The 13,072-nt window shown below is 36.5% G+C and overlaps 1 protein-coding gene across 1 annotated transcript in view; it reads left to right on the forward strand.

Moving 5' to 3' along the window:
* Positions 1 to 13,072, forward strand: part of Fbxl17 (F-box and leucine rich repeat protein 17) — a 434,432-nt gene that overhangs the window by 400,987 nt on the left and 20,373 nt on the right. Inside the window, exon 8 of the mRNA XM_090331543.1 lies at positions 9,247 to 9,389. Within this exon, the coding sequence (XP_090187669.1) occupies positions 9,247 to 9,389 (143 nt within the window). The remainder of the gene's footprint in view (positions 1 to 9,246; positions 9,390 to 13,072) is intronic.

The raw sequence follows: 13,072 nt of genomic DNA on the forward strand, positions 1-13,072 counted from the left end.
AGAATGCAGCTATGTTCTGTTCCTCAGGACCCTAACTTCATTAGATTCCGCAAGTTTGTGCTCTTAGGAAATGGACATTTATATCATACTTTAAAATTAATTAAATCTAAAAGCAGGTGACATTTGATTTTTCAGGGACTCAGAGATTAGATAAAGCCTAGCCCACATTCTCTGCTCTGAAGCCTTCACAGTGTAGTGAAGAAGGCAGATAGGTTGATAAACAATTCTATGATGAAATAAGCCCTGATAAGTGCTGCTTTCAAAACTAAATGCACTGAAAGAAGGTTTACAATACAAAACAATCCCAAAGAGTATTTCAGAATGTGGTCAGTTCCTGGTTTACTACAAGTAATAAGAAGGATATAATTATATATGAAAATGGAAGGAAGGGACATAAATTGAAAGTAACAAGGATTGAATTGAAAAGTATTGGCTTATAAACAAGCAACTACTATTTATTTTAAAGCATCAGTTCGTTTAAGCTTCTTATAGCCTTAAAAGTGAGCTCTTTTGTTTTTAGCTGACTGACTTTGCCTGAGTTGTAGGTTATTCTGTTCCAGTGTTTTTTTTGTTTGTTTGTTTGGTTTTTGTGCAGCCCTCAGCTGCACATCAGGCTCTCCAAAGTTTTTACAGCTTCATCTGAAGCAGAGCTCCAGGGAGTGGGTTTGGGCATCTGTATGGTGACTGGGAGCCTGTGATTCTCCTGAACAGCCAGGGTGAAGTTGTCCCTGGAGGGCAGAGGGAACCTTGGTTAGGACCAGCAACACAACAACAGTCTCCGAAAGTGTCAGTTCTTTGTTTTTGTAGCTTCTGTGACATCTACATCAAGAATGTTTTTCATATTTCTTTGTAACTGTGCCAAGAAATGTCTTTGCAAATGGCTTTTATCCAAGTATACATGAAAGATGTTAATCCTACTGTTAGATTTTAACCCTAATTCTTTTAAGCACTGGGGTATTTCTTCTGATTTTATTACATGTACCTAGGTACTTAACAGAAGAGAGAACTAGAAAGGACGGAAACAGCACTTGCAGGTCACTTGTTAATTCATTTATATGACTAATTCTTCCTCCTCTGTGGGGGAATAATGTATTTTTAGCTCCAACACTTATATTTCAGATCTGTAAAAACTAAATTTTATTTAACTTAGAAAATTTTAGTCTTCTATTTATTTCATTCATTTATGTTAGTTTAATTTGCTTTCTGAGTCATTGATTTCAACTAATTTTAGAATTACAAAAGCTGCAAAAGTAGTAGAGCTCCATATACACTTTTACTTGGCTACTCCTTATATTAACAACTTTCATAACTAAAATCAAGTCAACAAAAGCAGGTAATTCAATATCCCAGCCATTGTGGGGGGGAGGCCTGAACACCCCCAGCAATAGAGTCATCAGCACTCAGTGAACAGAGCTAGGAGTCAGTTTAATAGCAGCACAGCTGCTCTCCTACACCTTCGGGCTGATAGAGAGCAGCTTGGATCTTCAGTGTGGCTGAGCTTTAAAAGGTAAACACCACAGCAGGTGGTAGTAGCCATGTGATGTCTCCATATGATGCCCATAGTCAATAACCACAAGGATGAAACCATTGGGAGCAGGTTAAGCATTTTTCCAGAAACAGAAGCAATTGGACAGCTAAGCCTGCCAGGTTATTACAGTAATTAACATTCCAACATTAAGATTAAGTCAGACATTTTTATCTAAATTTCATTAATTTCCTTCTATTTTCTTTATTTGTTTCATTATTCACTCCAAAATCCCACCTTGTTTTCACTTGTCACTGACTCTGTCTCTTCCAATTTGTGAGTACTTGTTGATTGGGATTTTGTTTGTATAATTTTGGGGGTAAGTAGGGAGTCTTTCTAATTCCACTGCCTGAAGAGTATTGGTAAATGATTATTTTTTTTCTATTCTTGGCCAGTACTGGACTTGAACTCAGGGCCTAAGCACTGTCCTTGGGCTTTCTCAAGGCTAGAGCTCTACCACTTTAGCCACAGCACCACTTCCAGCTTTTTGGGATGTATGTGGTACCAAGGATTCAAACCAAGTCTTCCTGCATGCTAGGCAAGGACTCTACCACTAGGCCAAACTCACAGCCCTGGTGAATTATTTTATATAATGTTTCCCATCTTGAATTTGCAATGTTTTCTTATGAGTAGATTGAGGTTATTCATTTTGACAGAATAGCACAGAAACAGTCAGGAGAAATAGGATTCTTGTAGTTGTCACTCACCAGAGATGTAGTCCTCCATCATTTGGTTAAGGTAATGTCTGCTAGACCTAGCAACTGTAAAATTATGTTTTTTTCCCCATCTGTAATTGGTATATATCTTGGGTATTGTGCCAGTATTTAGTTTTTCCTCTGTTACCAACTCTTCTTAGTATCCATTGATGGATCAACAATTATTATACTGATTAATAATATTTTATTTGTCATTCCATTCTTATTAACTAAAATTCATTTATAGGGAAGGGTTGTTCATCCTCACCTATTTATTTATGTTGATTAATTTATATCAGTATGGACATAGGGATATTTATTTAAATTTTCATCATTCTCATTATTTTGATGCATAAATTGGTCCAGTTTTGGCCATTGGTAGCTCCTTCTAATTGGATTCTGTATCATTTTGACATGCCTTCATTCTTTTCTCTGTTTTGTTTTTGTTTTTTGTGGGTCATAGGGCTTGAACTCTGCCTGTGTCCTGTCTCTGAGCTCTTTAGCTCAAGGCTACCCTACCTACCCTTGAGCCAAGCCCTGCTTCTTGTTTTCTAGAAGTTGATTGGAGATAAGAGTCTCAGGTCATTTTGTGTCCAGGCTGGCTTTGAACCTTGATCCTCAGATATCGGCCTCCTGAGTAGCTAGGATTACAGGCATGAGCCAGCCTTCATTCTTTTTAAGATACATCTTTTCCCATCATTATTAGATTTTCCAGACTTAATCTTGTGTTTTTCCTGACTTAATTCTTTAACAACTCTCCTCCTCTTTTTTTTTAAGAAATAGTGATTAATTCTACTGCAGAATAGTATTTTGATACTAAAGATCTGAGGTGCTATGAGGGATTTCTCCCAATACTCTCAGAAAAAGCTAGAATGCTAGGATTATATGTGTATATACACATATGTATATTGTGTATTAAACCAGGCATATCCACCTATCATCTCACCATATTTTTATTTCTATGTCTGTGTTTGTATATATAAGTCCATTCTAATTCCAATTCAAGACATATAAATTGCTAAAAGTCCTACCTCCTTTCTTACTTTTTGTAATGTTTTTAGCAGTGAAAAAATGCACTGTCATATGTAATCTTAAATTATACAAAGAGTAGGCAGTGGATTGCTAACTAATACCTCAGGGACAAGTAGATTTTCTGTTAGTAAATATACACTGCACTTAACAAGTGCAGTTTACTGTTCTTTCTGTTTTTATGTTACACAATCCTATATATCCAATGGAACTTCAATTCTTAATCCCCATTCCTTCATCATAATTGTACTAATCATCTTTGTTGTGCTATTCATTTCCGATACAGTTAGATTCATTTCATAGTGTTTGTATGCCTTTTGGGGGTTTCCTCCACATTTTGTACTTGGGGAAGTATGTAACACATCACTGTGCCGCTGAGAATCAGCTATATAAAAAGAGTAATTTTCAAGTCCCACCAGTGCATCCTGGCTAGACCTCATTATTTTCTTCCTTCTTTTTTTAAATCAATAGTTCTATTTCTTTAGCTTCTATTTATCTTTTCCATGGTACTTTTGTGTAAATGAACAATGCCTTATAAGAAAAGTGGTAGGACACCATGTATGTTCTTTGCACTTTTATTTTTGACTTAGGTATTTAGAAACCACTCCACATGCATTCTTCCTTATTCACTTTTTACTGCCTTACAGTATTAAACTGTGTGGTTGTCATATAATTTATTCAACCACTTCCCTGTCCCTCCCAATCCCATTTTCCTTTCCATAGACATTTAGATTATTTCTACTATTTTGAAATTATAATCACTCCCTAATAAATAAGTCATGTTAATGTAATTTGGTATGATTAGATCTACATTGTCAAAGTGGATTCCTAGATATGGAACTTCTTGGTTAAAATTAAGGGCATATGTGCTTGAATCTTATTTATTTATTGTCAATTCTGGCTTGAACTTAGAGCCTGAGCACTGTACTTGGGCTTTTTCAGGGCTAGTGCACTACTACTTCTATGTATGTGGTACTGAGGAATCAGACCCAGGTCTTCGTGTATGCTAAGCAAGCTCTCTACTACTAGGCCAAACTCCCAGTCCATATGCCTGAATCTTTCAGTCACTCTGTCACCTATATGCCTATAGGAATATCTGATAGTTAATATCAGATATTGATTGCTATATAACTCACTGAATAGTAATAGCTCTTATTTTGTATAATTTTTTTAAATGTATCTTTCTTAGTACATAAAAAGAACATGAAATTAGGAACTAATCTTTCATAGTTTATTCTTTTTCAAGGCTCAATAAATGCTAATATAATGTGTCAACAGCCTCTACTGAAAGTAGTAATCGTATGTTACATTTAGAGCCTATTGGCCCAGGTGCATTCCACAAGCGAATTTGTGATCACCAGTAGAGAGCCCGAAGTTCAAGAACTCTAGCAGTGACAGAAGTGCTTAAATACTGTTCTAATTTACCCAGGACTTTTTATTTTTCAGAACTCTTTTCAAATCTTTTCACCTTTATATCACCTACTTCACTAGGATACTGTGGCCAAATATCAATGAAATTGCAACATTTTTGTAGTTAAAAAGTCCTTTAACTGTGTTAGCTCATTTGAACCTCAGACTAGTATTGTCAAACAAGCAGTATATACATATATAATATCTCCATGTGGGGAAGTTGTCATTAAGAAATGTTAAAGGTCAGACATCTACAAAGAGTGTGGGGACATCTGGCCTTGAGACTCAAATACACTATAGGTTTCACAGGTAGCTCATGAGCCGAGAGGTAAATTACTTGGTTTATATTTTAAAATCAAAAGATTCCATTGGGCTGGACTCATACCTGTAATTCTAGTTACTCAGGAGGCCTAGATGTGAGAATCACAGTTCAAAGCCAGCCCTGGCAGGAAAGTTTGTGAGATTAACTACCAAAAAACTGAAAGTAGGGCAGTAGTTCAAGTGCTAGAGTTCCAGGTCTTGAGTAAAAAGCGAAAGCACAGCACTGAGGCCCTTAGTTCAATACCAGCACACACACACACACACACACACACACACACACACACACACACACACACACAGAAAGAGAGAGAGACAGAGAGAGAGAGGGACAGAGAGAGAGAGACAGAGAGAGTCCATTGGGCCAATGTTAGGATCACAGGGTAAATACCTGACACTCTCTGGACTATACTATTTAAGCCCTGAATAGTAGTAATAAGAAATACATTTTAATATATAGGCTCCATTGTTATTCCAGGCAAAGACTTGTGACAGAATGAGCACTGGCTTTAGAGTCAACTTCAGTTTATAGTCTAATTCTTCCATTTAATAAGAGCTGGATCTTTGTAAGCTATTTAACCATATTTTTCTTATCTCTAAATGGTTATTGAAGAGATATTGAAAGAATTAAGAACCATTTCATCTGCTATAGCTTCCCACAATCCCTTTCACCAATCTAACTGTATTTTTTCTCCTCTAGTGGGCAATCCATTTCCTTGAGAGCACTTGTCACAATTTAGAATTCTATTTACTTTTATATTTCTTTCTTTCAAGCTGTCTCTTCTGCTGGGATTTGTGTCACGATGCGAGGAGGCCTCAGCTTGTTTGTGTCTCTAGTCCCTACACCAGTATCATTAATCATTGATTAAGTATTTCTGCAATGAATCTTGACTCTTCCTTGAACTTATTTTTACTTTAGCCACATATAGTGACCTACAGCTCCTTTGTACTTTCTCATCTCTCATCTTTCCACGTCTTTCTCATCACTCATTTCTCATCTTTACACGTTATTTCCTCTGTCTAATCCACAAAATTTTAGCTCCTCTTTTGAAACTTAGCTTCTCTCTGTCTCTCTCTCTTTCTCTGTTTCTCTCTCCTTCCTCCTCCCTCCATCTCTCCTTTCTTTCTTTCTTTCTTTCTCTCATTCTCCCTTCCCTTCCTCCTTCCCTCTGTCTCTTTCTGTCTGCCTGCTTGCTTTCCTTTTCTTCCTCTCTCTTCCCCCCCCCCCCCTCTCTCTCTCTCTCTCTCTCTCTCTCTCTCTCTCTCTCTCTCTCTCTCTCTCTCTCTCTCCCTCCCCCCACCCTCCCTCCCTTCCTCCCTCCTTCTCTCTTTCTTTCTCTCTTTTCTCCAGTCCTGGGTCTTGAACTCAGGGTCTGGACACTGTCCTTGGGCTTTCTCAAAACTAATGTACTGCTACTTGAGTCACAGCACTATTTCTGGCTTTTTCTGTGTATGTGGTACTCAGGAATTGAACCCAGGGCTTCATGCATGTTAGACAAGCACTCTAACATTAAACCACACTCCCAAGCCCTAGCTTACTTTCTGTTAGCCTGTTCCCTTGAAGAAAGAAGAACAATAATCACTGGTACATTCGATAATTCTTTAGGAATCTACTGTGTGCCAAGGATGTGCTGAGTCCTTAGAAAATAGCAATGAGTAGGAGCTCCCATTCTTAATGTGAGATGTGGACCATAAAATTTAAACAAATAAATTATAGCATTCCCCATAATAGGAAATGATGTGGTGATCTGTTTGAAAAGCCAGCTTTTGAGTTCAGCACTGAAAGACAAGAAGGAATTGGGAAATGGGTGCACTAGAGGGTGAGCACCCTCTATGACCCCTGACTTGGGCCATCCTCCTTTATCTCCCCAACCACACCCACCCTGACTGCCACCAAACCAACCTCGAAACTCCATGAATGTCTGTATCCCCAGTACACAGCCCAAGCTGGGTCCTGCAACACAGTTGCATCATGGAAATAAAACTTACTAGAATCACCAGGTTCCTAGCCACTGATTCTAATGTGATTTATCTGAAGTACAGACAATGCCAAGAGTTGGCTCAAAACTTAAAATTCACTCTCACACTTATGACCTTATAACATTAGGAAAGTTATTCAGTCTGTGACTCAATTTCCTGATCTTTAAAGTGAAAATAACAATAAGACTTCATAGCGTTACTGTGAGTGCTAAATCAGAAAGTGCTCTGGAAATTCTTAGCCAGAACCTGGCATGTGGAAAGTAGGCAATACAGTGTTGGCAGGAATGCTTTGGTACTCATGTGGTATTTATTGAATAAATGAATGAATTAGGGAATAATAAAGTTTAATTCTTTCTTTAGTAAGCAAAACAAGGTCAAAACAAAAACTGAATACTCATTCATATTCAGCTGTGTATTTTTATTTTGTTTATGTGTATTTTAGTTTTGACACGAAAGAAAAAGGAAAGAAAAACTCCAAAACCAGTGATTTTTAGCACCCACTCTAGAACTGTTGACTTCGTTTGATCACAAAGTGTTTGGGAAAGCATCTCATATCATTTGATTTTCTGAATAGTTTAAGGCTTTTGTGTTCTAGCCTTAAGATTCAATGAAATACACACACATACACACATAAGTCACCAACCTTGTGGGGTCCTCTCTGCACCTTGCATGTTTTAAAATACCAGTTTGAGTACTTGGTATTGAAAGGGATTTATTTCATGCATCTCCTACTTTTCACATACCATAGATCTTCAGAAAGTCAGTGTTGTACAAGGTATGACAACAGCAGAGAGAACAACACTCACCAGTGTGATTAACCTCTGGTATCACTTTTACTACACAAAATCACTGCTCAGACCATTTCAGCAAACCTTTACTAGTTAACAAATTCTACCACCCTCCTCCCTGCTGGAAGTCTTAAATGCCAGAACATAGACAAAGGTGAAAACATTAGCAGACTTGCATAATAATACACAAGGAATTTAACGATTCTTTTTCTTTGATATTTTTACTGGAAAACGCTGGGATCCTGTTGTTTTAATAAACATTTAATACATGGTTATTTGGAAGTGTTTTGAGTCATAAGTGCTAGATAAAATAAAATAAAATCTAGTCAGACAATTATGATACTTTTCCAAATGATCTTTTCCTTAAGTTATATTTATTAACATAAGTCATTCACTGTATTATCAATCTAATCAATACATTTTAGAAAATATCACCTATTTTTAGTGTTATAGAAAATGAACTATGCTATCTCAGATAGAGAAATAATTAGCAAACAATGTCTCTTTTCTTTTTAATATTCATAGCATTATTTTCAGGGGTTTTTGTTCACAAACAAATGCACAATAAATTTATCCTGCCTAAAAGTGTTGAGAACTGTTTTATGCTTCATAAATATAGAGATGTACATACCTATCATTTCAGATATCCTTAAAAAATTGTACTCACTGTTTGGTTAGTCTGACAGGATGATGGGTTAGAGAGCTTTGCAGGGATAAGTGGTACATATTGCAGGTTATGAGATAAGCATCTACATTTTAGTAGTGGTACAGTGCCAAATAGTCAAGAATGCTAGAGATACTGTCATAGTTTTCAGATGACAGGCTCCATTTTATATGTTAATAGAAAGGAGATTTCTGAAATGGTGAGGAAATTTACCATAACAAATGCATTCCCTTTGCTGCACTTCTAGCATGGCACCAATTAAACTCAACTACAGATATAATGTTTTTTTAATTCCCAACAGTCTCAAAAAGGATAAATGTGAAAAATATTATATGCTCCTACATTTTGCAGGTCATGAACAGGTGGAAAAAATTATGCTGATTCATAAAGAAATTTATACATAATATAACACAACTCACAGTAATATTGTCCATGGGTTTTTCTTCTTTAAAAACTTAATGTTTACGGGGATAAAATTTAGTTAATAGCTGAAGTTTTTGTAATGCTATATCTGTAATTCATTTTATTACTTATTCAAATGTGAATGTTTGGAAGTATAAGTAACCTTATGATGAGCGAAACTGATAAAAGGTTGTGTCCAATGAAAGAGAAATTATGGAACGGTTATTCGCTTCACAAAAGGGTTTGTCATAGGGCAAGCTTTCCTAAAGCATTTCAAATCTAATTTAGTTTATAAAACATTCATTTGCACACAACATTTCAGGAACAAATTTAGTGAGGAAATGGGAGCAATCTTCATAATAATATAGAGATCCCTTACACCACTGACATTAATCTCTCTCTCTCTCTCCTTCTCTCCCTCTCTGCCCTCTACAGCACTCATAGCTATTGGGCGATACAGCATGACAATAGAGACTGTGGATGTTGGATGGTGTAAAGAAATTACAGATCAAGGAGCCACCCTGATTGCACAGAGCAGCAAGTCTCTGAGATATTTGGGACTGATGAGATGTGACAAAGTAAGAGTTGTCTATCAAGTTGTTTGTTTTGTGACTATCAGTAGAGAGTGTAGCCTGATACGGTTTTCTTCCTTGTCCCTAAGTACACGCACGCACGCACGCACGCATGCACGCACACACACACCATATTACAATAGCTAGTCATTGTTGGCCTGATTTTCTAAGCTAGTCTGAAATTGTTTTTGCTTTTTTTTCTGATTAATAATAAATTTCATACTTAAGAAGAATGAAAAACTAATCATACACAGTCATCCTAGATTTTATACTCCTATTCATAAGTTTATGGGCTGAAATTTAAAAGTTTTTATGGCAAACTTCAATTTGGAGAAACTAGCAGTAAAGTTCTATTCTGAATTCTAGATTTCCAGCAACAATCAAGTAGAAAGAGCAGTGCCAAAACTGATTTTTCTCCAATGTGTCATTTCAATGTTCAACTTGTGTGGATTCAGGCCGTTTGAGGATTGGAGTGGGGTATGGTGTGTGAAGATCTGTATGTTTATTCACATTGGCTTTCTCTCACTACATCAGGGGAAGTGGCCCCAGAAGACTATAGGGATGGCCAACAATATGTGCATGAGTTATGAAATGGTACCAATGACCATAGGACCTTTTGAAGGCTGAGAATAAAGATAATAAAAAATCTGTATAGAGTACTAGGCACCAGAGAAGTATTTTTCTCTTTGTGATTCCCATGCTGTCCCAGTGACAAATCTAAAAATTGGTTATTTACACTGTGAAAGTGAGAAAGTAGAGGCCAGCAAATATCAGTCTTTAGTCAAAGACTATTCACCAAAGGTCTCTGAAATCTTTGTGTTTATAGCACAACCCTAGGAACAATCTTGAGTAGTATGACTGCTTGCATGGAAAAGGTCTCCCTCAGATGCCTGCTAAGAAAGTGATAGGGACAAGTCTAGCAAAAGAATATGAACGTAAGCACACATGCCACTCAAAGGGCATGCATTTTCTAAATGTAGCAAATTGAGGGCATAAAGAAGAATGATCCAAGTCCCTTGTATGCTATGTCATTTTGCTAATTGATCTAATTCTTTTTTCCAGATGTTTTAAAGTGCCAATTTACTCTAGACCTATGCTAGTTAAGTTTGTTTTTGTGTATTTTTTTTATTGTAAAGGTATATAAAGAGGGGTTACATAGGTTAGGTAGTGAGCACATTTCTTTTTGTCATCTTAAAATGTATCCCGGGCTAAAAAGCTACTTACTTTGTAACTTAGCATGGTGCTGAGACCCAGAAGTTACATGTCTCTCTCAAATCTCATTGCTAGTATTCATGCTGCTACTAATCTTACCACTTCAAATGGCTTTTATTAAACTAAGTTAGAGGGTACTGGGATAAAATACTTCTAGAAACACCAAACAATGACAGCAGTGTCTGCTTGGTTTCCATCAAAAGCAAATGCTTTGTAAATACTTTCTAAATAAGTATACCACATGTATATATTCAGACATATTTATGATTCCATCACTATTCTCAGAATTTGCCATTTTTCTATTCTGTCCCTCTTTAGGTTTAGGATCCACCTTCAAAGATAAATTGTCCAAGTTGTATTGTCTTGTTAGTACAGAAGACTTTTCCAGACGTAGTTGTTGCATAGAATTTTGTTGATATTTAAGTCCCTTTTTACCTAAGTACAAATTAGTCCAAAATAAGATAAAGAGACTGTTCCAGTAAGGATCTCCCTAAAGATTATAATCCCTTCCTTAGGTAGCATCTGAATCCTAGTACCCGCCAGAAAGCTGCTCTGAGAGTCTACTGGTTCCAACCTAATGCCATCTGACAGAGCCTGCTGCAACACAGCCCATCCCAAGGAGCCCAGTCTTGCTGTCTGATTTCCTGAGACTTGAGTTAGCTTAAAGCCAACACAAGAGGTTTCATGAGGACAGACATTTCCAAACCACGTACAAAGTACAAGTTAAGCCTTGCACAGAAAGTCCCACTTACTGGTTTAGTTGGATGGAAACCCAGATTGAAGTAGCTATTGAGCCTTTAAAAGTTACATTATGTCATCCATCTCTATAATTTAAATTACCATCAAAATTTTAAAGAAAGATTGAATAGAGAAGAAAAGAATTTAGCAAGGAAGACACCTCTTCTAGAACCAGTGTTCAGGTTCAGGTCTCAGCTCCATGTCTACATTTGTGTCATTTGGTAAAGTTTATTTCCAAGAATGGAAAGAGAGAAAGAAAAGAGGAGGGAAGAGGAGGGCAAAGGAGAGGAGGGAGGGGGAGAGGGAAGGAGAAAGGGAAAGAGGAGAAAGGAGGAAGAGAGAAAAAGAAGAGAACCTAGTAAACCTACTATCTATCTTTTGTAACTGTAAACATGTAAGTTTGTGAACATATATTATTTAACATGTATGAAGCATTCAGAATAATGTCCATTGAATAGAAAATACTTTGTTATTATTCCTTTCATTAATGCCATATATTAACCTGTCCCATGACATTTTAATTTCCAAATGAGGAAAAAATATATTGTCTGCTCTGTCATTCTAAAAGAACTTGAAACAGAAGAGAATTAATTCAGAATACAAAAGATGATCTTATACTTTTTCTATACAAAAATTTAAAATTAAAACTATCATCTTTTTACAGAGATAACAATATTTGAGCTTTCTGCATGGTTTTTCAAGAAAAACTAGTGTCTCCAACAGGAGACTATATATTTGGAATCAACTTATTAGCCATCTAATCTACTCCAGCACACAGTTGAACAAAGATTTACAATACTAGAAATATGTGAGTTGAAAATTATATTCACATAGGTAAAGAAAGAGAACAAGGAAAATAAAGGCAAAAGTAAAAAGAGAGGCAAGAAAGGAATAAAACTTGAATTAGTAGGTAGACAAAATTCACTCTTTTCAGCCTTTAGTCATCTATGACAACTAAGAAGTAAATAGCAAAAGTACTTTGGGCCTATCATCCTTCATATACATTAACTAGCTTTGCTAATCACTAATAAAACTCATAAGGTTGAGTTTACCACCCCATTCTGTGCACCAGTAAGAGTCTACTGTGAGGCAAGTTGAGCTTGTCCACACAACCATCTCACTGAAAATGTTGTCCTTGGCCCTTCACTGCAGAGAGCATGTTCTAGCACTAATGTTCTCAGAGAACATGAGATATTGGAGTCTAGTTGTATTTTCTTTCATTTGGGGGCCACTTATCATTTGCAGGCTGTACTTTACCAAACTGTTGCTTTCTTTCTTTCTTTCCTTGTCTAAGCTAAACTTTCAAACATTTCTTTGGCTGCAACATTGCTGATGTCTAGGTTGGAATCCTCTGGCCATTGAACAAATCAGCACTCCCCATGCATTGTAAAGTTAGCAAATGCATTAAATTCCTCTCTGAGTAGCCTTTCCGATTGCTGGGTGGATAAGCATGTTAACGGGTGAGGCCGGTGCCAAGTAATCTTGTGAAACCTTAAGTGCACTGTGAAAGCTAAGAGTAGAAATCACTGTGTGAGATGGCTTTGATGAATTAGGGTAAGCTTATATTCTTAAAGACAGTTCAAAGGCTTACTTGACCTTGGGAATTAGAGTTGACCTGAAATTACCTATCAGTTTAATTCACATTATTGAATGGTATATACATATATATATATATATATATAATCAATGTGACTCTAATAAGAGCAATATATTTACTCTGGTTTCCCCAATTATAGACC

The sequence above is a fragment of the Megascapheus bottae genome, chromosome 4 (assembly GCF_031878675.1).
Source record: "Megascapheus bottae isolate mThoBot1 chromosome 4, mThoBot2.hap1, whole genome shotgun sequence".
Taxonomy (NCBI): Eukaryota; Metazoa; Chordata; class Mammalia; order Rodentia; family Geomyidae; genus Megascapheus; species Megascapheus bottae.